This window comes from Ascaphus truei, chromosome 7 (genome assembly GCF_040206685.1).
Source record: "Ascaphus truei isolate aAscTru1 chromosome 7, aAscTru1.hap1, whole genome shotgun sequence".
Lineage (NCBI taxonomy): Eukaryota > Metazoa > Chordata > Amphibia > Anura > Ascaphidae > Ascaphus > Ascaphus truei.
Window position 1 is genome coordinate 28563925 of NC_134489.1, and position 25555 is coordinate 28589479.

At 42.7% G+C, this 25555-nt stretch overlaps 1 protein-coding gene across 1 annotated transcript; it reads right to left on the reverse strand.

The window, feature by feature from the left end:
* Positions 1-11419: 11419 nt before the first annotated feature.
* Positions 11420-14284, reverse strand: LOC142498878 (lysozyme C-like). The gene is made up of 4 exons (XM_075607501.1): positions 14116-14284; positions 13722-13880; positions 13302-13380; positions 11420-11707 (listed from the first exon to the last, which is right to left on the reverse strand). The coding sequence occupies exons 1-4, from the start codon at positions 14252-14254 to the stop codon at positions 11647-11649; spliced, it is 438 nt and encodes a 145-aa protein (XP_075463616.1). The 5' UTR covers positions 14255-14284; the 3' UTR covers positions 11420-11646.
* Positions 14285-25555: the final 11271 nt, after the last annotated feature.

Below are 25555 nucleotides of genomic sequence, written 5' to 3' on the forward strand. Positions count from 1 at the left end.
AAAACTCTGTTTCACAATCCCCATTGTTTATCACACAATACAACAAACAAGCAAATCAAATTAAAAATATTGTGAGAAAACACTGGGGTGTATTAGCTGCCGATCCTATTTTGTAACATGTCTTTAATGAAGGTCCTAAATTTGTGTTCAAAAAGGCAAGAACGATTGCGAATTATGTTTCCTCAAGTTTATTCACCACACAAAGATTGGTTAACAACTTACCTAAGGGGTGTTTTAAGTGCCTCAAGTGCAAATCTTGCAAACATATGCAAACATCATCTGAATTTATTTCCACAAATACAGTGAATAGTTATAAAATAACATCTTTTATAAACTGTAATACCACATTTGTAATCTACCTATTAAAATGTGGATGTGGAAAACAATACGTAGGCCGAACAATTAGAGCCTTGAAAGTTTGCATACTTGAGCACTTACGCCTGATAATTAAAAAAGATGTCAATCATCCTGTTTCCTTACACTTTACAAATTGCAATATGGGTAGTGTAAATAATTTCTCATATATTGGTATAGAGCATATACCCTGTCCCATCAGAGGTGGGAATAGAAATGGTATTTTGGACAGGAGAGAGCTCTTCTGGATTTTTACCTTACAGACTCGTATCCCAAATGGCTTCAACTCAGATTGGGATTTAGGGGCTCTCCTGCTTTAAGTAAATAAACATTACCATTATCCACCTTAAGACACACTTGCTTAAAGAAGCATATGTAGATATTCTGAACACATGATACATAAAGCTTGGCCCCCTGCAGACGCACTTACCAGAACTCCCTCCTACTGTCTCTGTACGTTCTCCCTACCTACCAATTAGACTGTAAGCTCCTCGGGGCAGGGACTCCTCTTATTTAATGCTACTTTAAGGTCTAAAGCACGTATTCCCATGATCTGTTATTTATATTATCTGTTATTTATTTGATTACCACATGTATTACTACTGTGAAGCGCTATGTACATTAATGGCGCTATATAAATAAAGACATACAATACAATACCTTTTTCTCATCCCTACCAGATGGGAGGCGTAATGTCTCTATATTATTTTTAGAATTCTGAACATCTTTTTACATGATGTGAACATGATTATATGAATAAGATAGATGTTATATATGACTTAAATTAATGATATTATTATTAGTGTTATATATTTTCATCATTATTATTATTATTTTATTTTTTCATGTTTCCTTTCATGCATTTAGAGCCATTTTTTAATGGCTTTTGACATTTTGGTGTTAGGATTGTTTTATCTCTTTCTGTTGAAGACCATTGTTTCATTCCTTTGTAATGAAAAAAACAAAAAACTTTTTTAGTATATATAATGATATTTTTTGAACGGACTTAGGTATCTGCTTGAATTTGGAATACATGCACATTATATTGATTCTTTATCATTAGAATTAATTATTAATTATTTAATAATATGCTTAAAAACTCTTGATATATATATATGTGTGTGTGTGTGTGTGTGTGTGTGTGTATATATATAGTGATGTGTGTGTGTGTGTGTATATAGTGGTGTGTGTGTGTGTGTGTGTGTGTGTGTGTGTGTGTGTGTGTGTGTGTGTGTGTGTGTGTGTGTGTGTGTGTGTGTGTGTGTGTGTGTGTGTGTGTGTGTGTGTGTGTGTGTGTAGTGATGTGTGTGTGTGTGTGTGTGTGTATAGTGATGTGTGTGTGTGTGTATAGTGATGTGTGTGTGTGTGTATAATGATGTGTGTGTGTGTGTATATAGTGATGTGTGTGTGTATAATGATGTGTGTGTGTGTATAGTGATGTGTGTGTGTGTGTGTGTATATAGTGATGTGTGTGTGTGTGTGTATATATATGTATAGTGGTGTGTGTGTGTGTGTGTGTGTGTGTGTGTGTGTGTGTGTGTGTGTGTGTGTGTGTGTGTGTGTGTGTGTGTGTGTGTGTGTGTGTGTGTGTGTGTGTGTGTGTGTGTGTGTGTCCCAAACTCTATATTTTAACTGGAAAAGTTGGGGGTCGTCTTATACGCCGGAAAATACGGTATTTGTTTTTTATCCTTGGTTTTAACGTTTCTTATATATTTTTCTTAGGTAGTTCCGGAGTGTCATCTTGTTAGGGTTTAATAAAGTTTGTTTTATTGTACCGGCTCCAACGCGCTGACGTCACACGTCATTTTTTCAAACCAAGAAGTGACGGGGGATAGGTTACAGCGGCGCGAGGATCAGGTATTTACCACACTCCGGTAAGCTGTTTTTATTCACTTTGATAAAGGGCTACAAGCCTGAAACGCGTAGGTGTACTGTTTGTTTGTTGTTTTTGATCCATTAAACTTTATTTTTTATCGTGGGAACGCACCTCTGTGTTTTTTACAATTAAGCAGTGGATTTAGTGCTCCGTTTTCTCCCCTCCTTTTCCGAAGATATATACAGTGCATATATAATGGATGTAAAGTGTATAAATATAACGTATGTACACCATCTGCGAGAAATGACAGAAGGCTATTTATGTAAGTCATGCAAGCTGTATAAAAAGGTCATAAGGCCAAAATTTGTTTATACACACCCTTAGTTGCCCCCCCCCCTCCATTACCTAGTAAAGTTTGTGATATATTGAGTTGGTCCACCCCCTTCCTCCCCCCTCCTCCCTTACCTGATTCCTCCATGTCCCTCCCACAGATCCTTTGCCCTTAGCTACAGTATCTCTCTTTATGGCTTGGGGCACCCTGGGAGGGATAGTGGAGAACCTCTGAGAAACATAAGTTTTCTATTTAGATTAAGAAATATTTCCAGCCCACAAGTTAAAAAGGGAGATTTTCTTTTCAGATACGCTATGAAGTTAAAATCTCTGAATACACCCATTCACGAGCCCTCCCCGATGACCCCCCTCCCTCCTTCATCTAATATAGGACGTGTAGTGTTGGGTGGCCGCCCTTCTTCTTCCCCCTCCCTTATCATTGGCTATTGGGTTCTTTTTGTATACCCCCTCGCACCCATTTACGGATCTCATGAGACCTAAATTCAGAGAGAGCTATATGAGATCTATCAAAAGACACGAGAATGATCGTTACATTGAGAACAGCTCTGAGCTCAGGGTTGAAGGGAGAGAGTACAGGCGGCACATATGAATGATATTATTGAGTATGTCAAGCTATAACTGTTTAAGTATCTGAATATATAGATATACTCGCTAAGATCTCTACCTATGCTAGCCCTCTGACCCACCTAGGCACCCTATCTCCACACTCACTTTTTTTTATTTTAAAGATAGGCCCCAGGCTTCCCTTACCCCCCCCCCCTCCTCCCTTCCTGACTCCCCCATTGGTTTTCCATTGTGTCGTGCCATGCTGCTTCCCAGGGATTAAAGGCTTTCCAGGAGAAGTTTAGTGGGGGGCTGTGAAAAGGCTGAGGAAAAGTTTATTTTCTGGTCTCTGTAAGGTTATTTATGTTAAACAATGTTTTAAGCTTAAAGGTCATTTTGTATGGTCTATTGTATTGAGTCATGTTAACTAACGTACTGTAAGTAAGTTAAATTAAAAAAAGTAAATTTGCCAATAAAAAATGGAGGGCTCGGGAGAAGATCTCTGGACGCTGACCATCTGTGGTGCCCGGGGTTGTCTCCAAAGGGCAATAATCCCTCATTCCTGAGCACGCAGGTGATCATGGATTCCATTATAGGGTATACTTTGATAAACCCACTCTTTTTCATCCCCCTCTCTATCCCCCTTTTCTACCCTCCCTCCCCTGTCTTCCCTGGAGGTACGAGCAGACAGGGCTGGGACTTGTGTTTCTACTTAGACTGGACAGGAGCAACGCAACTGCCGGTTGCATCGCCGCTGAGAATGGAGGGGTACGGCAAAAGCGGTCAGGCATTTGAACTTGTTTCAGCACTAATTGTATTTTAACATGGTAGAATAAATGGAATTGTTTAACTTTCCATCTTATGTATCGAGTTATATTTCTCCGTGTGATTTTCATCTATGCTGAAGATTGTACTTTCCTCCATGCGCGCGGAGATTAAGCAGCTCTCTGGATGGACAGCGACTTCATGCAGAAGCGTTTTCAGTCCAGTCCCTGGTAGAATTACAGGAGTATTATTATATTGAAATTTAAGGCTTATTGACATAACTAATGCATCGGTTAAAGCTGCAGTTCAAGCAATAACCTACATGTGTGGTTTTTAAAAAAAAAAAAAAATCAGTACTATGAGAAAATACTTATAGCATTTTTAAAAAAATGAAAGAAATGTTTAATGTATTATAATGTATGATAAACAATGGAGGAAAGAACCCCAGTAGAGCACTCATACACTGTGTTGAGATGATAGTGTAAATGTAAAACTAAATTTTATTAGAAACATAGTAAAACAATGGGGATTAAAATAGGATTAAACTCTATCACTACGCTTAATTACCTAAGGGATATGATAGTCCCCAGGTAGGTAGTCATTATTGAAGTGTTGCTTGAGTACACTAGCCCCCAGCCACCTTAATTAGGGAAGCCTGGGGGAAAGCTAGATTGAGGGATTATAAATACTATTCTTATATGGAATGCCAATTATATACTCACGACGACCCTGGAGCTAGAATAAATAAATAATATGCTGTTCATCTCTGGAAGACCCCCTGGTTCCGATGCTGTAAAAAATAAAAATAGGAAATATTCTCGTGGGCCACAGCATGAGGTCAAAACTCCTTGAATGACTGGGAGACTCCCAAAATCTTGGATAAACTGAATCTTCCATAGCAATCTGTGTGTGTGCGACTGCTAAGAAAGTTAGTGTGTGTGTGTGTGTGTGTGTGTGTGTGTGTGTGTGTGTGTGTGTGTGTGTGTGTGTGTGTGTGTGTGTGTGTGTGTGTGTGTGTGTGTGTGTGTGTGTGTGTGTGTGTGTGTGTGTGTGTGCAACTGGGTCAGTCTGCTCTGTGTGTGTGTGTGTGTATATGAGTCAACGTGCTCTGTGTGTGTATCTGAGTCACCCTGCTGTGTGTATCAGTTTATATGTACAGTATATCTAAATCCCCTTGCACTGTGTGTGTTTCTGAGTCAGTCTGCTCTGTGTGTATTAGTGTATGTATCTAAATCAGCATGATGTGTATGTGTGTGTTTCTGAGTCAGTCTGCTCTGTGTATTAGTTTGTGTGTGTGTGTCTGTGTGTGTTCTCTGTGTGTATCAGTGTGTGTATGTGTGTAAACAGTTGTATGTATAACTTTGAATCACTACACTCCACTCCACGCTTAAAGAATAAATCTATAAGGTTTCAAAGACTTTGTACACTATAATTTAATCTACAGTATGAAGAAAACAAAAGAAAGACAAGCGCACGACTCTCATGGAATAGTATGTTAAAAATTAGATGTATTATAGTGAATGTAAATATTGCACATACAAAATAGCAGTTCTTTAAAGCATATCATATGATGTATTGACAAGGGCACAGCACCATCACTAGCTGGTCCCCACGGACGGCACAAAGCTTGAGAAAGGACCGTGTGGGTTCAAGACGTACGTTGCTTTGGGTTACATTGGTTGCCCCATTTTCCATTAAATTAACTTTATTATCTGGAGTGCTGCAGACCTTTTTTTTGTTGCTTTATATCTACTGGACTTGTTTGGTGTTCCCTGTCCCTCTCTGCGCACCTCTATCTCTGTTAAGTATACTTTTTCATATTTTCGATACTTTGTTGTGTTTGAGTGCACCCAGCATTTTATTTTATATATATATAAATGTAGACTTACAGAGACCACCTCTCTTTATCATCCCTTATAGCAGACAGGCATCACAGTTTAAGTCTTTAATTCTAAAACGTTGGGACATTCTTAAACTAGATTGAGGTCTTGAACCATGGGTTACCCAAAATCCTAAATTTGTGTTTAATAAAGCTAAAACCGCAGCCTCACATCTATCTCCCAGTATGTTTAAATCTGATTTAAGTTCTAGGGGCAGCTTCATTACTCCACATGGCTTCTATAAATGTGGACATTGTAGTATTTGCCCTATTGTTAAACACATGAAGACAATAACTAGCTATGATGGGAAAAATATGTACAAAAGTAGAACCGTTATTAATTGTAATAGTAGTCATGTCATTTATCTTTTGAGATGAAGCTGCGGCCAAGGTTATGGTGGTCGCAGCAAAAGACCACTAAAAGTTAAAATTGGTGAACATTTACGATCCATCAGAAATGATGACAGTAGAATTCCAGTATCTAGACATTTTGCTAATTTGATCATTGAGGTTTGGTGTCCGTTTCTGTCTCTGCGGTTGAGCACATACCGATCTCGGTGAGGGGAGGTGATAGGCCATGTCTGCTCAACCGCAGATAGATGTTTTGAATCTTTACCCTCGGTACCTTGGACCCAAGGGGTATCAATATTGACTAGGAACTCAAACACTTTCTTTGAGCCTAGTCATGAGATGGTTCATACGATTCCATGTGTGATTCCTGGCATTATTCTATTAATATGAATTAAATACTTAATCTCTGGAATATAAATCCATTGGCTACATTCTTTTTTCATTTATATATGTAGGTTCTGATTCTGTTGTATTCTCTTTAATGATCCCTGAGTGTTTAGTCGTTTTTTTATAGTTATAAAAATGATGAGTTACCCATTTCATTCATCTACCCTACTAGCGGCATTCTTGTTATATGACTTGGTAGTTCATATTAATTATCTGGTCTTTTATAGGATATCAAAATACAAAAATACCCAATGCAACATCGATATTACAAAAAATATATAGTTAAATACTTAACTGTATGTCTTCTATTAAATAAGGGTTATTTAGTTAAACTCTTTGGCTAAAGCATTGTAAGTCTGCAGCCACAGCATGGCATGACCACTCTACAGGTCCTAACACTACCTTCTAATTTTCCTCCAACATTTCTCCCTCCATTGCAGAAGTAAATGAGAATGTTCACCTGACTACGCTACCTTGCCAGACAGTATAGAACAAAACGCTAGATGGCGCTCTACTTAACCCCAAAAAACAGTGAAGTGAATAAACAAATCAATAGTGATAAATATTCAATGAGTGTATAAACAACAGTGAACAGTGAATCATATAAATAATAAAATAAGTGAAATACAAAGGCAAAAACCACCTATCACTCGACCCTGTAGAAAAGACTGTTTCAAAAGTCTGGAAGGTGCACTGTTGATCGAAATCCAGGGGAGCGCCGCAGATGCCCAAAAAAGAAGAAATGTGGATAGTGTAATACAATAACAACATGTCAATAAAAATGTACAAAGAGCTTCCAAATTCCTACTCACAAACGAAGTAGAAAAATGAGCATATGTGCCAATCTGGAACTGTGAATAATCCCAGTCTGGATGGTGTGGTATAAACGGTCAGCAATCTCAGAGAAAAGAGAGAACAGCCATGGTGCAGATAGAATAACAAAGTTTATCAATAAAAAGGTCACAAGTGGAGGCTTACATAAGTCTAAAAAGTAAAGGCAGTAAACAGATGGGTATTTCAGTGTGTCTCAACTCTCACCGCCCGGTACACACTGCTCACAGCTCTCGCGTGCGTCTGGACACCGTGAAGTCACTTCCGGATTGTGTCGTCAAAGCTCGCCGAAACGGAGGACACCACCAGGAATCCCTCTGTTTCTCCTCCTCCTCAAAGATGGCTAACGACCCAAACTCTACGCATTTCGACGTGATGACGTCTTCATCAGGAGTGGCTAATACATGCTACTAGCTAAATATATATACCCAATACTTAGCTATGATTGGTGCAATTGTAACGGCTCTTACACGATTCTAATTGGTCAAATAACATGCAAACATATATTTCTTGTGTAAGGTACAAAAACTATGTTTAAAACATAAGCATTAAATACAATAACAATTTAAAAATACTAATTTCAAAGTATATAATGTATAAACTGACAACAATAAGTAATTGAATACTAAAATAAGTATTATACAAATAAACTAAACAATGTTAATCTATATAATAAAAAATATATATATATAAATATATATTAGTGGTTATGTTGCCCCCAAAACAGCATAGCCACAAAAATTAAAACAATATCTTATGTAAATGACGATTGTTGATACCTAATAATTATAAACGGAAAAGAGAACAAGAAAGAAACCATAATTAAATTCAAAATATTAAAAATTTGTATTAAAAATATATATAAAAAAGTATATATAAAAAACATTTGAAAAGGACATACTAACTCTATAAAAAATACTCCTACTGTATATCAAGCTCAGCATTTAGGCCATCTGGAACTAACGTCTTTAATGTGAATATCCAAAAAGATTCCCTTTTTGTTAGTTCCAGATCTCTGTCTCCCCCTCTCCAATGAGGGAGAACATATTCTATGGCACTAAATTTAAAGCCCGATATAACACCTTGATGTTTGTTAATAAAATGTTCGGACAGAAAATGGGTCGTAACTTTACGTCTCACGTTACCAATATGTTCTAGTATTCTGACATTCATTTGTCTCTTAGTTTTACCAACATATTGTAACCCACATGGGCACTCAATGAGATATATAATATAACTAGTTCTACAAGTGATATGTTTACTGATAGTATACTTCTTTTTAATTACATTAGAAACAAATTCATGCTTGTAGTACATTATCGAGCTACTGACAAGCATGAATTTGTTTCTAATGTAATTAAAAAGAAGTATACTATCAGTAAACATATCACTTGTAGAACTAGTTATATTATATATCTCATTGAGTGCCCATGTGGGTTACAATATGTTGGTAAAACTAAGAGACAAATGAATGTCAGAATACTAGAACATATTGGTAACGTGAGACGTAAAGTTACGACCCATTTTCTGTCCGAACATTTTATTAACAAACATCAAGGTGTTATATCGGGCTTTAAATTTAGTGCCATAGAATATGTTCTCCCTCATTGGAGAGGGGGAGACAGAGATCTGGAACTAACAAAAAGGGAATCTTTTCTGTTCTCTTTTTCGTTTATAATTATTAGGTATCAACAATCGTCATTTACATAAGATATTGTTTTAATTTTTGTGGCTATGTTGTTTTGGGGGCAACATAACCACTAATATATATTTATATATATATTTTTTTTATTATATAGATTAACATTGTTTAGTTTATTTGTATAATACTTATTTTAGTATTAATTACTTATTGTTGTCATTTTATACATTCTATACTTTGAAATTAGTATTTTTAAATTGTTATTGTATTTAATGCTTATGTTTTAAACATAGTTTTCGTATCTTACACAAGAAATATATGTTTACATGTTATTTGACCAATTAGAATCGTGTAAGAGCCGTTACGATTGCACCAATCATAGCTAAGTATAGGGTATATATATTTAGCTAGAAGCATGTATTAGCCACTCCTGATGAAGACGTCATCACGTCGAAACGCATAGAGTTTGGCTCGTTAGCCATCTTAGAGGAGGAGGAGAAGCAAAGGGATTCCTGGTGGTGTCCTCCGTTCCGGCGAGCTGTGACGACACGATCCGGAAGTGACGTCATGGTGTCCAGACGCACGCGAGAGCTGTGAGCAGTGTGTACCGGGCGGTGAGAGTTGCGACACACTGAAAGACCCATCTGTTTACTGCCTTTACTTTTTAGACCTATGTAAGCCTCCATTTGTGACCTTATTATTGATAAACTTTGTTATTCTATCTGCACCATGGCTGTTCTCTCTTTTCTCTGAGATTGCTGACCGATTATACCGCACCATCCAGACTGGGATGATTCACAGTTCCAGATTGGCACATATGCTCATTTTTCTACTTCGTTTGTGAGTAGGAATTTGGTAGCTCTTTGTACATTTTTATTGACACGTTGTACTGTATTACACTATCCACATTTCTTCTTTTTTTGGGCATCCGTGACGCTCCCCTGGATTTCGATCAACACTACGCTACCTTGCCACCTGCCCTGGACCCTGACTACGTCTTCGCTTACTGCCTGCTGTTTCAGCCACTTGGATTCACTCCTGCAGTAGATCTCCCGACTGATACTCGTCGGGGATAAGGTCTGGCTTTCAACTAGAAACTTACAATTGAAGGTCCCCACCATTAAATTGGGTCAAAGATTAATTGGCCCTTTCCGGATTTAAGCACAGGTAAATCCGGTGTCCTTCAGATTGGAACTCCCGGAGTCCATTAAAATATACCCCGTCTTTCACATTTCTCTACTAAAACCATTCTAGGAGAATCCTTTTCCTGGACGCAGCCTTCCTCCTCCTGACCCTTTCCTGGTGGATAACGAGAAAGAGTTCATCATGGAGAAGATTTTGAACTCCGGGTTGCTCTAAGGAAAACTCAAATATCTGGTCCACTGGGTGGGCTATGATCCAGAGGAGAGGTCCTGGGAACCAGAAGATTTTGTACATGCTCCACAATTAGTCAGAGCCTTCCACTGAAGATATCTGAACTAGCCTAAAGAAGGATCGTCTGGAGAATGCTCCTGAAACGGGGAGAGTCATGTCAGGTTCTTCCTGACATCTTGGTCTGCAGTACCCATGCACCTCCACCGGGAGTGCTGCTGAATCCTGTCCATGCTAAGATCCCCCTCTGCATTTCCTTTCACTTTGTAATCTGATCCTCTATGGCTGCCTTTATAAACTTCATTTTCCTGCAGCCAGATGCCTGTTTATACTGGTTCATCCTGCACCTGCTTGGTCCCTGCTGTTGAAGTGCCCTGTTTTTGTGCCCTTTTGCAGTGCCTTGTTCGTGTTCCCTTGTCCCTGTCCTGTTCCTGCTTCCTCGCAGCCGACCTCTACCTGTGACCCTGACTACACCTATTCGCTGCCTGTCTCCGACCTCTGCCCGCGACCTGACTATGATACCTTGCTGCCTGCTCTTGACCCCCACTACACCTTTGCTTACTGTCTTCTGTTCCGGCCACTGGGATTCCCTCCTGCCGTAGATCTCCCATTGATAGTTACAGAGCATATTGACATATAGGCCAGAATTCATTAAACCCTATACGGGGTATTGCAGTTCGATCCCACATTAACTGCCTTTAAATTGAATAACATATCCCACCAATAGTCAATGATAACGCCTCCCACTGTACAACTGTATCCCACCAAAGGGAACATTAAAGCCCACTACATCTGTAAATAGGCATCAGTTGATATGCACCGACCCTCTTTGACATGTATCTCAGGCTCTGATGCTGGCTCAGATGTTCTGTTCACAGAGGGGTTGGAACATCTTACAGTAGAGTGGTTGAATTTGCCCTTTATCTGTCTTAGATTTTGCCCGTACAATGAGCCCTATTCAACATGCTGGGATCTGTCAATCCCATGCTGGAAAATATTTTAATCTCATTTGTTGGAATTGAGCTCATTCCCATCACTGGGAACATGTCTTCACCGTGTACTGAATAGAGGCCTAGGAGTGATTTTGTATGCTTCATTCAAGTAAAGGAAAAAGTATAAAATAACCACATTTAATATGCTGTATAATATATTTTATTTAGTATATAGCAGTTGCAAATTAGCCGTGCATATATTGCTTGAAGATAAATGTTATATTCTACGTAGCAGTAGTGCAGTGCCCTGTGCGGTACAGTTAATGAGCGTGTGTATGCTATGTGTACTGTATGCTATGAGCGAGCTTGTGCACATGAAGACGATTTCAATGCTTTGCGTTCTTCTCAGTTGAGGTTTTCAGCTTCAGCATCCTTTAGTATATTGACTTAAATCCTTTCCTTTGCAATACTTTTCCCAGGCAACCCTAGGTAGCAAAAATAAATTAAATGTACACTGCATGATTGAAAACATAATAATTATAAAACCTATACATTAACCAAATGGGTTTGACATACTTTGGAAAGCGGAGAAAATGTTGATTTTTATCTCACTAATGGGCCGTTTTTAGCAGTATTTGGAGGAGATCGTTTTATGAGCTGAGAGGAGAAGATGCGAGAGAAGACTCTGTAAGCAAGCACTTCTTCCCTGACCGTGTGAGGAGTTCATAGAACAGGGGCGGCCAACTCCAGTCCTCAAGGGCCACCAACAGGTCTGGTTTTAAGGATATCTCTTCTTCAGCACAGGAGGCTCAATCAGTGGCTCAGTCTTTCACTGAGCCACTAATTGAGCCCTCTGTGCTGAAGCTGGGATAGATTGAGCCACCTGTGCTGAAGGTGGGACTGATAGAGCCACCTGTGCTGAAGATGGGACTGATAGAGCCACCTGTGCTGAAGCACGGATATCCTGAAAACCTGATCTGGTGGTGGCCCTTGAGGACCCCACCCCTGTCATAGAACATCTTTTGAAACACTGCACTGCCAGAGGGGCCAGCAAAGTATTACTCTATAGTGTGTTATCCTTCTGGTAAATATCACCCTTGAGGTCAGGCAGAGACTATGTACTGTATATGTAATAAAATGAACTATATAATAACTGTACACCAGAGCTATCAAATAATCATATTAACATGAATAAACAATGCACTGTAATATATTCATCCTGTTATCCACGGGATAGAGGGGACAGTTTTCCCAAACGTTTAAAGCTGCAGTCCAATCTACTGTTTTTAATTCCCTTTGATATGTGCATCAATACAATACACACAATGATAAGTAATTAGCTAAGTTGGCGATCGATCCGTTCTCCTGTGATCGATCGGCGAAGATTTGGCTCTAGGGTTCACTAAATGACTGCAGAGTATTGACTCAGTATCTGTGACTTTGTAAATGTTTGCTATAGAAACAAAAAAGGCTTGTTACATTATAATACATGAATGTCATTCAGAGTTGTTATTTTTTTTAAATGCTACAAGCATTTTCTTATAGTACAGAACTGATTTATTTAAAAAACACACATGTAGGATATTGTTTGGCCCGCAGCTTTAACTTATTGTTTCTTTTTAAGGTATTAGCCCATGTAGTTATTATTACCTATATAGACAGCCCAGACAATAGTGCGTATGAGAGATTGCTGCTTTTGGTAAAGACCTGTTCGGTAAAAATCATAATGATGGCAGAATGGTGTAGCCTTCATATTTCCAGACACTGGAAATACTTTTTTCTATAGCACAGGACGTTGTCAGGGTAGACATGTATTCATTTTTTCTTATATAGTAAACACGAGAGCACTGCTTAAGGGGCAGAAGGTCAACTGTGAATTGAGTGTCTATTTAATTCCCAAGCTTGGCTTAAAATAAACCACACAAGTGGTGAACTGAAACCTGAAATCCATCCCCATATAACTACATTAACTGGAGGCTCTATTAAACAGTGCTCAAGCACATGCAGACACTACAGTTCTTGGTCTTCCACTATTCATGATACATTGACCCAAAAGGAATATCCAACATATTGTCTTACCATGCTGACATGCCTTTGGGGTCGCTCACCACTTTCTTAACACATTCAATATCATCAAGGATGTCATCGTTCAGAAAACCTTAAGAAAATTAAAAAATAACACAGGGGAAATTAATGTAAAATGGCACATACAGTACCTACAGTTATCTATAGTGTCAACATATGTTAAATTGAATGTACAGCAGGCACACGCAATATTGTATAGATGACACTTCCTTTGAAGTTTAACTCCTATTTGACACAGTCAGCATATTATGTGGAACAAATAGTTTAACAGAACAATGAAACAGATCTGTGGACAAGATATAGCTTGGGTGGGATTGAGGTATGAAGAAGATGTTTTGTGACCATCCTAAAGTGATTTGTGACTAGGAGTAAATCAGTCGTAAAAGATAGTACTTGAGAGATATAAATACTTACTGCTACAACTTTTTTGACATGCATTTTTACTCCCTGCAGTCTTCCCGTCATTGCACCAATATCTGCTGTTGATCTGAAAGATTCCATAATCCCGACTTGAACCGTTGTCATTTATTGCTGTGGTTTTGTAGCTACTTTCATGCTCTATGGTGCATATCCCTGTTAAATGATAAAAGAAGGGGATAAGGATGAATGTATGAGTTAACCAAAGACACCTGTTCAGCAGACATACTGTATAAAGAAATACAACATATATAAAGAGAGAGAAACTGGAGTAAAAGCGAAACAAAAAATTATTATTTCAATGATGGGAACAGCACAAGTTATAACCACACAGTACAATGACAATGCATAAAGTAAGACATACATTATATGTAGCTATAATGATACATACATTCAGCAGCGCTATGCCCTTTATATCTATCCAACCCAGTGTCTTTGAAAATCTTGTTCAGCTCGCACCGAGTATACGTTTTTCCTTGAGTCCCAAAGATCATACAGGTAAGGAGAGCAAGACACAGGATCACCTTCATGTTTGTAACCTTGTAAGAATGTTGTTAAACCTCAAGGTGCCTGCTATTTATATACTGTACCATGGTCAAAAGGTATAACTAAAAGAACAATATCAAATTGTGAAATAGCAGGGCGTATTTCATGAGGCAATATTTAGTGCTTTTGCAGCAGAACAATCTTCGTTAAAAATAACAAGGAATCGGGGGCGTGCCGATGACGTCATCCAGAACAGACGGGTAAAGGCTGAGCTCCAGAGACCCACCTGAATAAACGCTGATTTTGGACCTTTTACCCCCGGCAAAAACCTCGGAAAAAGCCCCTGACGACCCTCTAAAACCACTGGGATGGCAAATAAGGGGAAAATCCCCCGACTCAGGGGGTTGGCAGGTTCTTCACCCCTGCAAAGCAGCCCGCTGAGACGGGGGGTAGAAGGCTAGATGGCGCCCAGGCCTCAGGCTCACGAGGCAAACAAGGCCTCTCAGACACAGCAAGCCCTACCGAGACCCCCCCTTCCCCGGACGGGAGGATAACGAAGAAATATTTGGAGGAGCTCCACGCCAAGCTCCAACGATCATTACAGACAAATATAAAGGAAGCGGTGGCGGAAATTAGGCATGATATCCAGGGTTTGCAAGACCGCACTACCACACTGGAAACCAGACTGGACGAGGCCTTACACCATCAATCGGAGGCCGACGATGAGATTATTCATCTGGGCCAAGAAATTAACACGCTCCGAGACGGATTGGAAGATCAGGAAAACAGGGATCGCCGTCAGAACCTGCGGATCCGCGGCATCCCTGAGGTGGTACTGCCCACGCATCTGCGAGCATACCTGAATGACTTCTTCCTCTCCATATGCCCCGACCTTGATCCCCGGGATATGGAACTTGATCGGGCGCACAGAGCCTTGGGCCCACGCTCTGAAGACCCCAACCGCCGGCGGGACGTGATCGTGCGGCTCCATAACTACTCCACTAAAGACAAACTAATAGGAGCTAGCAGAGAGAGAGACACGATCACGTTCCGAGGCGAACCGCTTCAGGTTTATAATGACCTCTCCAAGATGACAGTGGAGCGACGCAAAGCGCTGCGTACCCTCACGCTACTTCTCCGCGAGAAAGGAATAAAATATAAATGGGGATTCCCTTTTAAATTGATTATCTCCCACAAGGGTAAATTCCTTACCATCCGGCACCTAGAGGATATGGTACACCTGGCAAAAGCCCTGGGCTTCCCCGCGGAGTCCCTCCAATCTGCCCACCCCGCGCGTAACCGAAACCAGGACAAAGATGACCAACCTGTGAGAGCCTCGGAGCGGATTGCAGAACAACGACAATCCCGGGACAAATGAGGAGTGGGCCACAGTTAATCAAGCTCCCCGCCCGGGCCCACATCATCACCAGCCCCGAAACCCCCTCAAAATGGCGACTGAAGCGACCTTACCTCCCCACGTGGAGAGCCTCCGAATCACAGCCGCGGGGCACCCCTCTTCATTTCCGGATACAGCAGCTTCACCAAGGACAACCGGATAGCGGACGCCACGCTGCCGGGAACGGATTTCTGTAGCCGGCCTCGGTTCCCGTCGGAGAAAGCGCCGCCGCCTGCCCCGAAATTTTCTCAAAATGGCGACTGGAGCGACCTTACCGGCCCACGTGGATCCCTCAAACGAGATGCAGTCTTCTTCCACAAAATGGCGCCCGATGTAGCCGTCCGCGGAGCGCCCTGAAGTGGACAGGCGCACCACGACTGACGTCATCAACGTGCGCGACTCATATACGGCGCCAACGGAAGCTCCACTTGAACCCGGAAGCTGAAACTCTTTTATAACACCAGGGCTCCCGAGGGACCTCCTTCCGAGGGGCCCCACATCATTCCCAGTTCTAGCTTGCCCGGTGCTCCCCCCCTCGGCCGAGGGGGTCTCCCTGGGTTTTCTATCTTTTTCACCGGATCCCTGGTCCCCTCTCCCCCTCTGGGAGAGAGCCAACAGCGCAAGACCTCTCAGTCCCGCCCACACCCATCCAGTGGACAAACGCCTAAGGACAGGGTCTGTAAAACTGTTGTACCCACATACATTTCCCTCTTAGTCTTTCTATATCGCCCCAAGTTTAGTATGGTTACCCCATTACTACCCTAATGTTGTGTTACCCCCCACTAGAAGGTTTATTAAGACTAGCAATCGAATCCTTCCCTCCCTCCCCCAGGACCCCCCCTCCACCCCCACCCCCTCCCTCTACCCACCCTCTCCCCCCCCCCACATCCCTCCCCCCCTTTTTTCTTTTCTTTCTCCTATCCCCCCGCTCCCCTCCCTACCACCCTTCCGTCCACCCACCCAACCTATCCAGCCGCCCCTTCCCCCCCTCCCTCACTAACTGAAGGACCCCCTCCTATCACCCCTACCAAAGCCCTACTCGCCGGGTTAAAGGACCAGATCATGCTTCAACGTAGGATCGCGCCCCCCTTGATTCATGTTCCACATGGTCCCCCAGTCCCCGGGGCCCTGATAGTGCAATACTAACGTTAGGGATGGTCCCCCCCCTGGACTCAGTATCCCACGGAAAATCGCTGTTATTGTTGTTGATGTTATCGTTATTGTCATTGTACCGAATAGAGCATTGGTTCTTACTCTCGTCTAACTCAAAGGCTGCGACAGACTGTCATTTCTGTTGATACACAGTGGTACAGCCCATACGGTTCCTATGTACATGAAGTTAAAGGTGCACTTTTGCTGCATCAAATCACCACTCATATGCCGTATCTTCCCCCCTCTCCCCACTCCACTCCCCCCCCTCTCACCCCCCTCCCTCCCCCCCCCCACCCTTACCACCAATCCCTCCCCATCCCCATCCCAACCAACAGTCCACCCCCTTCCTCTGTTAAAACCGTCTCCAACAACACACAGGAGACTGAGACACCACCCAGACTCAATGCAGGAGGTAACGGATCCTTCTAATCATTGGAAAATTTCAAGCACCTTCCCAATTGAACGTATTCTGTACTTCTTATATGTGTTTTGATGACTATACCTTATTTCCTAACCAACATTATCTTAACAGGTACCAAGAGCCTATGGCTTTCTTTTTTAATGTTGTCTAAACCTAACTTGGCTGCCAAGGACTATATGCTGTATACTCTTTATGCTCCCGGATATTCAGATTGAATGTTAAAGAAATAACTCCTAACTACTTCATCCAAACAGGTACCAGGAGCCCATTGCCCCCTTTTTTAAGGGCTGCTACGGCCTTACCTGGGCGTGCAGGATTGCACACTGGATATTCTATATGCTCTCTGTTGTATAAAATAAACACGAAGTGGGTTATATACATTAAATGACCCCACCCCCACTCACCTTGATCTCCCCACCCCCTCTCCCTTCCCTTCTGCTATCCCCCCCATCCCCCTCCATCCTCATCCCCCTTTTCTCTTCGCACCCTCCCTCATACCTGCTACTCCCCCGCCCATAACCCCAGCCCCCCCTTTCCCCCTTCCCCCCCCTCTCACCCCCTCCTCCCCTCTCCTTCATTCCCTCCCCCCATTCTCGCAACCAACACCCCCCCACCCCCCCTGCTCACCTCCTCCCCCCATCCCCTCCCCTGCCCCCTCCCAAGGACCTTAACTTCCCTGAGATGACCCCTAACAATATCATCCTAACAGATATCAAGAGTATAAAGCTTTTTCTAAATGTTGGTAATACCTATCTGGTGGTAAAGGACTATGTACTGTATATTTTACGTGCTTCATGCTGTCCGAAACGAATACAAATGAGGGTTATGTACATGAACTGACCTACCCTCCACCTTGGAGAACACATCAGGGGCAAAGGGATTACACCTTTTACTCGGCACCTCACCAGACCTATTCCCGTATTGACTAGTTTCTTGCTACCAAGAACATTCTAGAAGCCACCACAAACTCAGATATCAGCCCAATCACGTGGTCAGATCACGCTCCCATCACCATGACCCTATCCATTCCATTTGTGAAATCGATCTCGTATTGCTGGAAACTTAACGACTCCTTACTGAATCACTCTGGGACAGTATTGGAGCTCAAAAAACCCCTTAGGGAATGCTTTCGAATAAACGCAGGCTCCGTCTCGTCTCCAGCAAGCCTGTGGGAAGCCCATAAGGCGACAATCCGAGGAAACCTCATCTCGATTGCCTCCCACCGGAAAAAAAACTAAACTCAAATTAACCAAAGATCTTACGGACAAAATAATCAGCTTAGAGCAGCAGCACAAAAATAACCCCTCCCGGAGAATCTATAAACCGCTGACAACTGCTAGAAGCGATTTACGAATAATCCAATTGGAAAATGTAGAAAAAGCTCTTAAATGGACGGGTCAGAGGTATTATGATAAAGGGAACAAGGCCGATAGACTTCTCGCTAGCAAGTTACGAGGAATACAAACAAGATCACAAATAATGGCGATCCGGAATGGGGCTGGTGAGCTTCTATACAACGGGAAAAAAAATAGCAGAGGAATTTACCAAATTTTATACCAAATTATATAACCTAAGGGCCCACTATGTTAACCCCGGCTCAAAGGAACTGTCAGCAGTCACTGACTACCTAGCCGATTGCGATCTCCCCTCGCTAACAGAGGAGGAAAATCTTATCTTGAACGCCACAATAATGGCAGAAGAACTAGAAACGGCCGTCAAGGCATCAAAAATCTCCAAAACGCCGGGCCCTGATGGTTTCACAAATGCCTATTATAAGAAATTTCTCCCCATCTTGTCCACTCACCTATTGAGCTTGTTCAACTCATTCTTAGAAGGGAGTTCTATCCCATCTTCAATGTCGTCCGCCAATCTGGCCATAATACTCAAAGAAGGGAAGGACCCCACCCAATGCGGAAGTTATAGACCAATCTCACTGTTGAACAATGATCTAAAACTATATAGTAACATTTTGGCGAACAGACTTAATCCTATTCTCCCGAGACTAATACACATGGACCAGGTCGGGTTTGTCCTGGGCCGTCAGGCCTCAGACAACACCCGTAAAATCATTAACCTAGTTGACCACGCCCACCTTTCAGGCGCAAAGGCGATGCTACTAAGCCTCGACGCAGAGAAGGCATTTGACAGAATTGACTGGCTATTTCTAGATCAAACACTGACAACATTTGGGTTCAAAGACTCGTTCCTGAAGGGTGTCCAAGCGCTATATCAAAACCCGTCAGCCCCAGTAAGACTATCAGGTGGAGGCCCCGAACGATTCCAAATTCACAATGGAACCCGACAAGGATGCCCCCTCTCCCCTCTCCTTTTCGCCCTTACGATCGAACCACTGGTGACAAAAATAAGACAAAGCCCGAACATCCAGGGTATCCCCCTCGAAAAAGAACAATACAAAATTTCCCTGTTCGCTGATGATATCATTCTAACTTTGACTAAGGCCCTAACTTCCCTCCCCAACCTTCAGATGGAACTGACGGAGTTTGGAAAGATATCAGGATATAAAATAAACAGCGACAAATCTGAGGCCCTAAATCTTAATCTCCCAGATCCCGTAGTCAAACTCCTTAAACTAAATTTTAGCTATAGATGGTGCCCTTCACACATTAAGTATCTGGGAATTAATGTGTCAAGGCATTACCGGGATTTATACCGGGATAACTACCCGAAGCTATGGGATAAGATCAAAAAGGATCTAGATCAGTGGGAAGGTTACCGGATCTCGTGGTTCGGGAGGATGATCTCCGCTAAGATGAATATACTCCCAAGAATGTTATACCTTTTTCAGACACTCCCGATCCACGTTCCGGGCACTGATCTAAAATACATACAGAACAGATTGCTCCACTTCATTTGGCAGGGTAAGAGACCCAGAGTAGCCAGATCGGTCCTGATGGCCGCGAGATCCAGAGGGGGGATGGGGGTACCTGATTTATATAAATACTACTTAGCCGCACAGCTAAAGCAGGTAGTAATGTGGAACTCAGACCCGACCCGTTGTTGCTGGGTAAAAATAGAGACTCAATATGCCAAAATGCCTTCTTTGCAAGCCTGCCTCTGGAGCCTGGACAGAGGAGATGGACACATACACAATCTTAAACTACAGGCCTCGCGATATACGTGGGACATCTGGATAAAATGCAAATATAAATATGACCTCTCCTCAACAAGCTCTCAACTGACCCCGATCTTTAATAACCCCAAATTCCCTCCGGGATGTGGATCTAAACTGTTCGCCCACTTTAACACACGGGGTATAGAGGCGATTGCTGACCTACTGAGCCTAGGGAAGCTCCTGAGCTACCAAGAACTGAGGACCAAATTTAAAATTAGAGAATTGGACACTTTCCATCTGTTGGCCGCACCAATGCCAGACATTGTCCGGCCTACCAGGAAATTAATATCCTTCATTCTTACCGCGGCAAGATGCTGTATTGCGGCCTCCTGGAGGAAAACAACTACCCCAGCACTGAACACGATCAAAAAAAGAATCGGTGATGTAATGATTATGGAAAGGCTTACTGCCATCGTTAGACAAAAAATCCCCGCCTTTGAAGACATCTGGGAACCCTGGATCCTCCTTACTAGGGAGCGCCAGCCAACTCTGGCGGATCAGAGGCTCATCCCCCCCCCCGTAAGGGACTACAAACTGCCCGAAATTGAGAATCTTCAACAGCCAAGGGGCTTACCCATCCCCCCCCACTTGCCCCCCCCCCTCTCCCTCCCTCCCTCCCCGTCCTACTTCACACCCCCCCCCCCCTCTCTGCCTTCCCTCTCCGAAGGCATGCCCCCTTCTCTCTGACAACTCCGGTTGCCACTCTGTTTCTCCCCCAGAAAAGTTGTTTAAAAAATGTTAGGCTTTGATATCTGCCATGATTGTTGTAATATCTAAATGCCTAATAAAAACATTGAAAAAAATAAAAAAAAATAACAAGGAATCATAAACATATACTGTATATGATTATTTTAATTGATACTTCAATCTATTAAAACATTTAAATATAACATCTAACCAACACATACAATGTTTTATGACCAAACGTTTAAAAATCAATCCAAAAGTAATTAAGAAGGATTGAAAGCAAGAATTACCCAATAGATTATCTTTTTTTTTTTTTTTTAACTCTGGGAGTTCTGATTCTTGACAAAAAAAGCTTTTGAGAGACAGAATACTTGTCATTGATACTGAATGACTATCTTTGTCCTGGGACAAACTGTGATGGGCTAAGCTCAGAGGTCAATAGATGCTGAACTGGGACTTCATCCTGGGACAAACCAGTGTGGCACCAGCAAAAGTAAGACTACTGATAATAAAAAAAAAAATTTTTAGTATATGAATATAAAAACGTATTTTCATTGTATATACCCTATAAACCGAACTATGCCAGACTGCCCAGGGCTATGTTTTGAGCCCACACGTACATGTGGCTCATGACCCCCTGTGCTGGCATTATGCCATCTGCCCAAAACAACACAGGGTATTAGTTCACCATCTGCCCTAAGAGCCAGTCTGGCTCCCTCTGAAACCCACGCAACAAGGAAGGCTATTTAACGCCTTAAACTGGCTTCACCGCCCCACTAACACCAACGTGACTTCAAGTCTGTCCTGCAAAGCCACACTGAAAATGTCCATGCTCTCATCGGACAGATTTTACCCCTCTCTCTGAAAAAGACAGACTTCCACTTCCTCCAATTCTCTGTGCCGGACAATGACCCACCCCCCCCCCCCCCCATCTCATTAAACCTTGCCATCCCCCTGTTAATCTTGTGCCTACTTAACTCGATTGCCTTAATGTCCTTACCCTCCCTCCAACACAACCAAGGAACCACCACTGACCAGACTATTACCACCCCTTGAAATAACGATAACAGTTGCCCCAAATCCTGCTTCATGTCGCAAAGCAACTCTAGCATCTGCTGTTGACACATGTCGTTACCCCCTACATGGAAGACTAGGACATCCGGGCACCCAAACCACTGCCTGTTACGCAGGACATGAGTCCACCTCATACTTCCTCTTCCCTAACCATGTTACCCTTGTGATGTCCACATGCCAGCTGAGCTGTGTCCCATATGGCTGAACCTCCACCCTCCGAGTCGCCCAAAAGATATAAGATTCTCTGTACATCCAGATTATAGGGCATAATCCTGAAATTAAATCAACCAATTTAAATATGCTATACCAGCAATGTAGCTTGCGAACCTTCTGGACTCCCATCTGCCTATTCTCTTAATTACATCTTCACTGAGGCCCAGCCTTACTGCTTCTGTCGCCGCACCAATGCGGAAAGAATGGGACCCATAGATTGTCGCATCCAGCCCGAGCTTTTTCAAGCATAATCGGAAAACTCGACAGAATTGGAACGGAGTCAAAGCCACCCATTCTTGTGCCGCAGATAATGACCCACCAGTGTCAAACAGACTGCTGTGTAAGCCCCCAACACTTACAGGGCATAGTGGTGCCTCAGGCAAAGCACCGATATATACTGCACGGACACACTTTATTCGAGCAAATACCCGGTATGTACCTGGCAGATACCTGGAATGCGCCACTCCTAACCTCTGACAAGCCCCGTTGCGTTTGCCTTCCCAGCCTGGGTTCATGCCTGGCTGATGGGCGGCTGATCTGTTAAATGATAATGATTAGGATTTAATAGGCTGCAATGCTTCGCGTGTCTACCAGATGGCATAAATTCATGAATTGTAATGCAGTTTATATATATATACTGTGCAGTATTGCAGCCAGCGGGAATAAAATGCTTCAATCCCTGCTTGGAAAATAACTCAATGTACTCGGGCAGAAAACAGTCACAAACCTCAATACACCCGGGTATACCCGAATTCGTGGGACTAGCCAAGCTCGAATAAAGTGTGTCGCCAGTGTAGCCAAGCTCCCTTACTCGCCTGATCTGTTTTAGACTGCCTTACAAAAATATGTTACCTGTACCCACTCCAAAAGGACCTAGCCCCACAGCAGTTTGCCGGTAGCGAACTTTTGACACTGAAACAAACTTGCCTACCCTCAGTGCTCCAGAAAAGGCCAGTATAAATACAGTGCTCAACAGTTTAACCTCAAACTCTGAAAATCAAACCTCGGTCGAAACCTGCAATGAACCCCCCAGAATCTCCGGGGTGACTGGCCTACGACTATATCCATATCTTTGTAATCTTATCTGACCTTCTTATTTACTGATGCACACTGCTGAAAAGCTTCATCGTAATGCAGCCACACTCCCCCACCCCTCCCCATACATCTTGTGGGCCTCCGTGATAGTATCCATGTAGCGGATTAGTGCCTTGCCCCACTGTGGCTTCTAATCCACAATCACCATGGCCAAAATGGCATAAGCCTCTTGCCATTTCCAAAATGAAATACGATCCCTGTCCACTTCTTTATCTTTGGACCTATCTCCACGTAATCGTCTTGCCTGAGCCCGATGGGTAAGCCTCTTTATATCTATTGTCTATTGTCATTCAATCATTTTTCCCTCACCCTTGGATTTTTTATTCGAACCCTCCTGGATTGATACATCCGCAGCTGCCTTGCTCGCTAGCACGGCCCATCAGGTGCACTTACAGGCACTACTGTACCTGCACTACGGAGCCACCTCAACCCTCGCTCGACACCCATTAACTGCTGTTAGTGAGCTATTCTCCAACACTCCCCTAACTACCTCCTGACCAGATGCAAATGTCAAAATCCGCCACCCCTAGGCACAGCTGTTGCGGCCGCCTACTTACCTGCCGCCCCCTCCTCCTTCTGAACCATAGTGTCAAATGATGCCACGGACGTCACCAATGCACTGCGTCATGTTGCCATGGTAACGCACTATCATAATGTCATTTGACGACATCTTTGCGGTTCAGAAGGAGGAGGGCGGCCAATAGGCCTGAGGGTGGAGCAAAAGTATATGGGGGAGGAGATGGGGGGGAGGAGAGGGGGAGGAGAGGGGGGAAGAGGGGGGGAGGAGAGGGGGAGGAGAGGGGGAGGAGGGGAAGTGGGGAGGGCGAGGGGGGAACCTGCGAGCAATCGTACCCACAGGGGGTGCAGGCAGGAACACTTGAGCAGCAGGGACAGGGGCAGGATCACAGAACAGCAGGTGCAGGATCAACAGTTTCAATAGTAGTGCCACAACCTCCTTATTAATGAACAATTGGTTAACTGAGGAAGAAGTTCATAAGCGACTTGAAAAAATGTAAGTAAATAAGGCACCTGGCCCCGATGGCATACATCCAAGAGTTCTCAAGGAGTTAAGTTCAGTAATAGCCAAACCATTACATTTAATATTCAAGGACTCCATTTCCACAGGCTCAGTACCACAAGATTGGTGTAAAGCAGATGTGGTACCTATATTTAAAAAGGGAGCTAGATCACTGCCGGGGAATTACAGACCTGTAAGCCTTACTTCAATAGTGGGGAAACTACTTGAAGGTTTAATACTGGATAATATTCAGGAATACCTAATTGAAAACAACATTATTAGTAATAGTCAGCATGGATTTATGAAGGATAGATCTTGCCAAACTAACCTTATTTGTTTCTTTGAGGAGGTAAGTAGGAATTTAGACCAGGGTAATGCAGTTGATGTGGTCTACTTAGGTTGGTGTACAAAATAAAGAAAATTGGACTCAGTAATAATATATGAACCTGGATTGAAAACTGGTTAAAGGACAGACAACCGAGGGTTGTCATAAATGGAACTTTTTCAGGTTGGGCTAAAGTCGTGAATGGAGTACCTCAGGGATCGGTACTGGGACCACTGCTTTTTAACTTGTTTATTAATGACCTTGAGGTTGGCATCGAGAGCAAAGTCTCCATCTTTGCTGATGATACTAAATTATGTAAGGTAGTAGAATCTGAGCAGGATGTAATTTCTCTTCAGAAGGACTTGGAGAGACTGGAAACGTGGGCAGGTAAATGGCAGATGATGTTTAATACAGATACATGTAAGGTTATGCATTTGGGATGCAAGAATAAACAGATGACTTACAAATTAAATAGAGATAAATTGGGGGAATCCTTGATGGAGAAGGATTTAGGAGTGCTTGTAGCCAGCAGTCTTAGCAATAGTGCCCAAAGTCATGCAGTAGCTGCAAAGGCAAACAAGATCTTATCTCGCATCAAACGGGCAATGGATGGAAGGGAAGTAAACATAATTATACCCCTTTACAAAGCATTAGTAAGACCACACCTTGAATATGGAGTACAATTTTGGGCACCACGCATTAGAAAAGACATTATGGAACTAGAGAGAGTGCAGAGAAGAGCCACCAAATTAATAAAGGGGATGGACAATCTAACTTATGAGGAGAGGCTAGCTAAATTAGATTTATATACATTAGAAAAGATACATGAAA

Bases quoted from the DNA above. Each gene is read 5' to 3' on its own strand.
- LOC142498878 (XM_075607501.1), bottom strand. From the start codon at position 14,254: ATGAAGGTGATCCTGTGTCTTGCTCTCCTTACCTGTATGATCTTTGGG. The intron at 13,881-14,115 runs GTATGTATCATT...ATCATTTAACAG, and splicing joins AGGGCATAGCGCTGCTGAAT to GGATATGCACCATAGAGCAT. The intron at 11,708-13,301 runs GTAAGACAATAT...TTTGCTACCTAG, and splicing joins CCCAAAGGCATGTCAGCATG to GGTTGCCTGGGAAAAGTATT.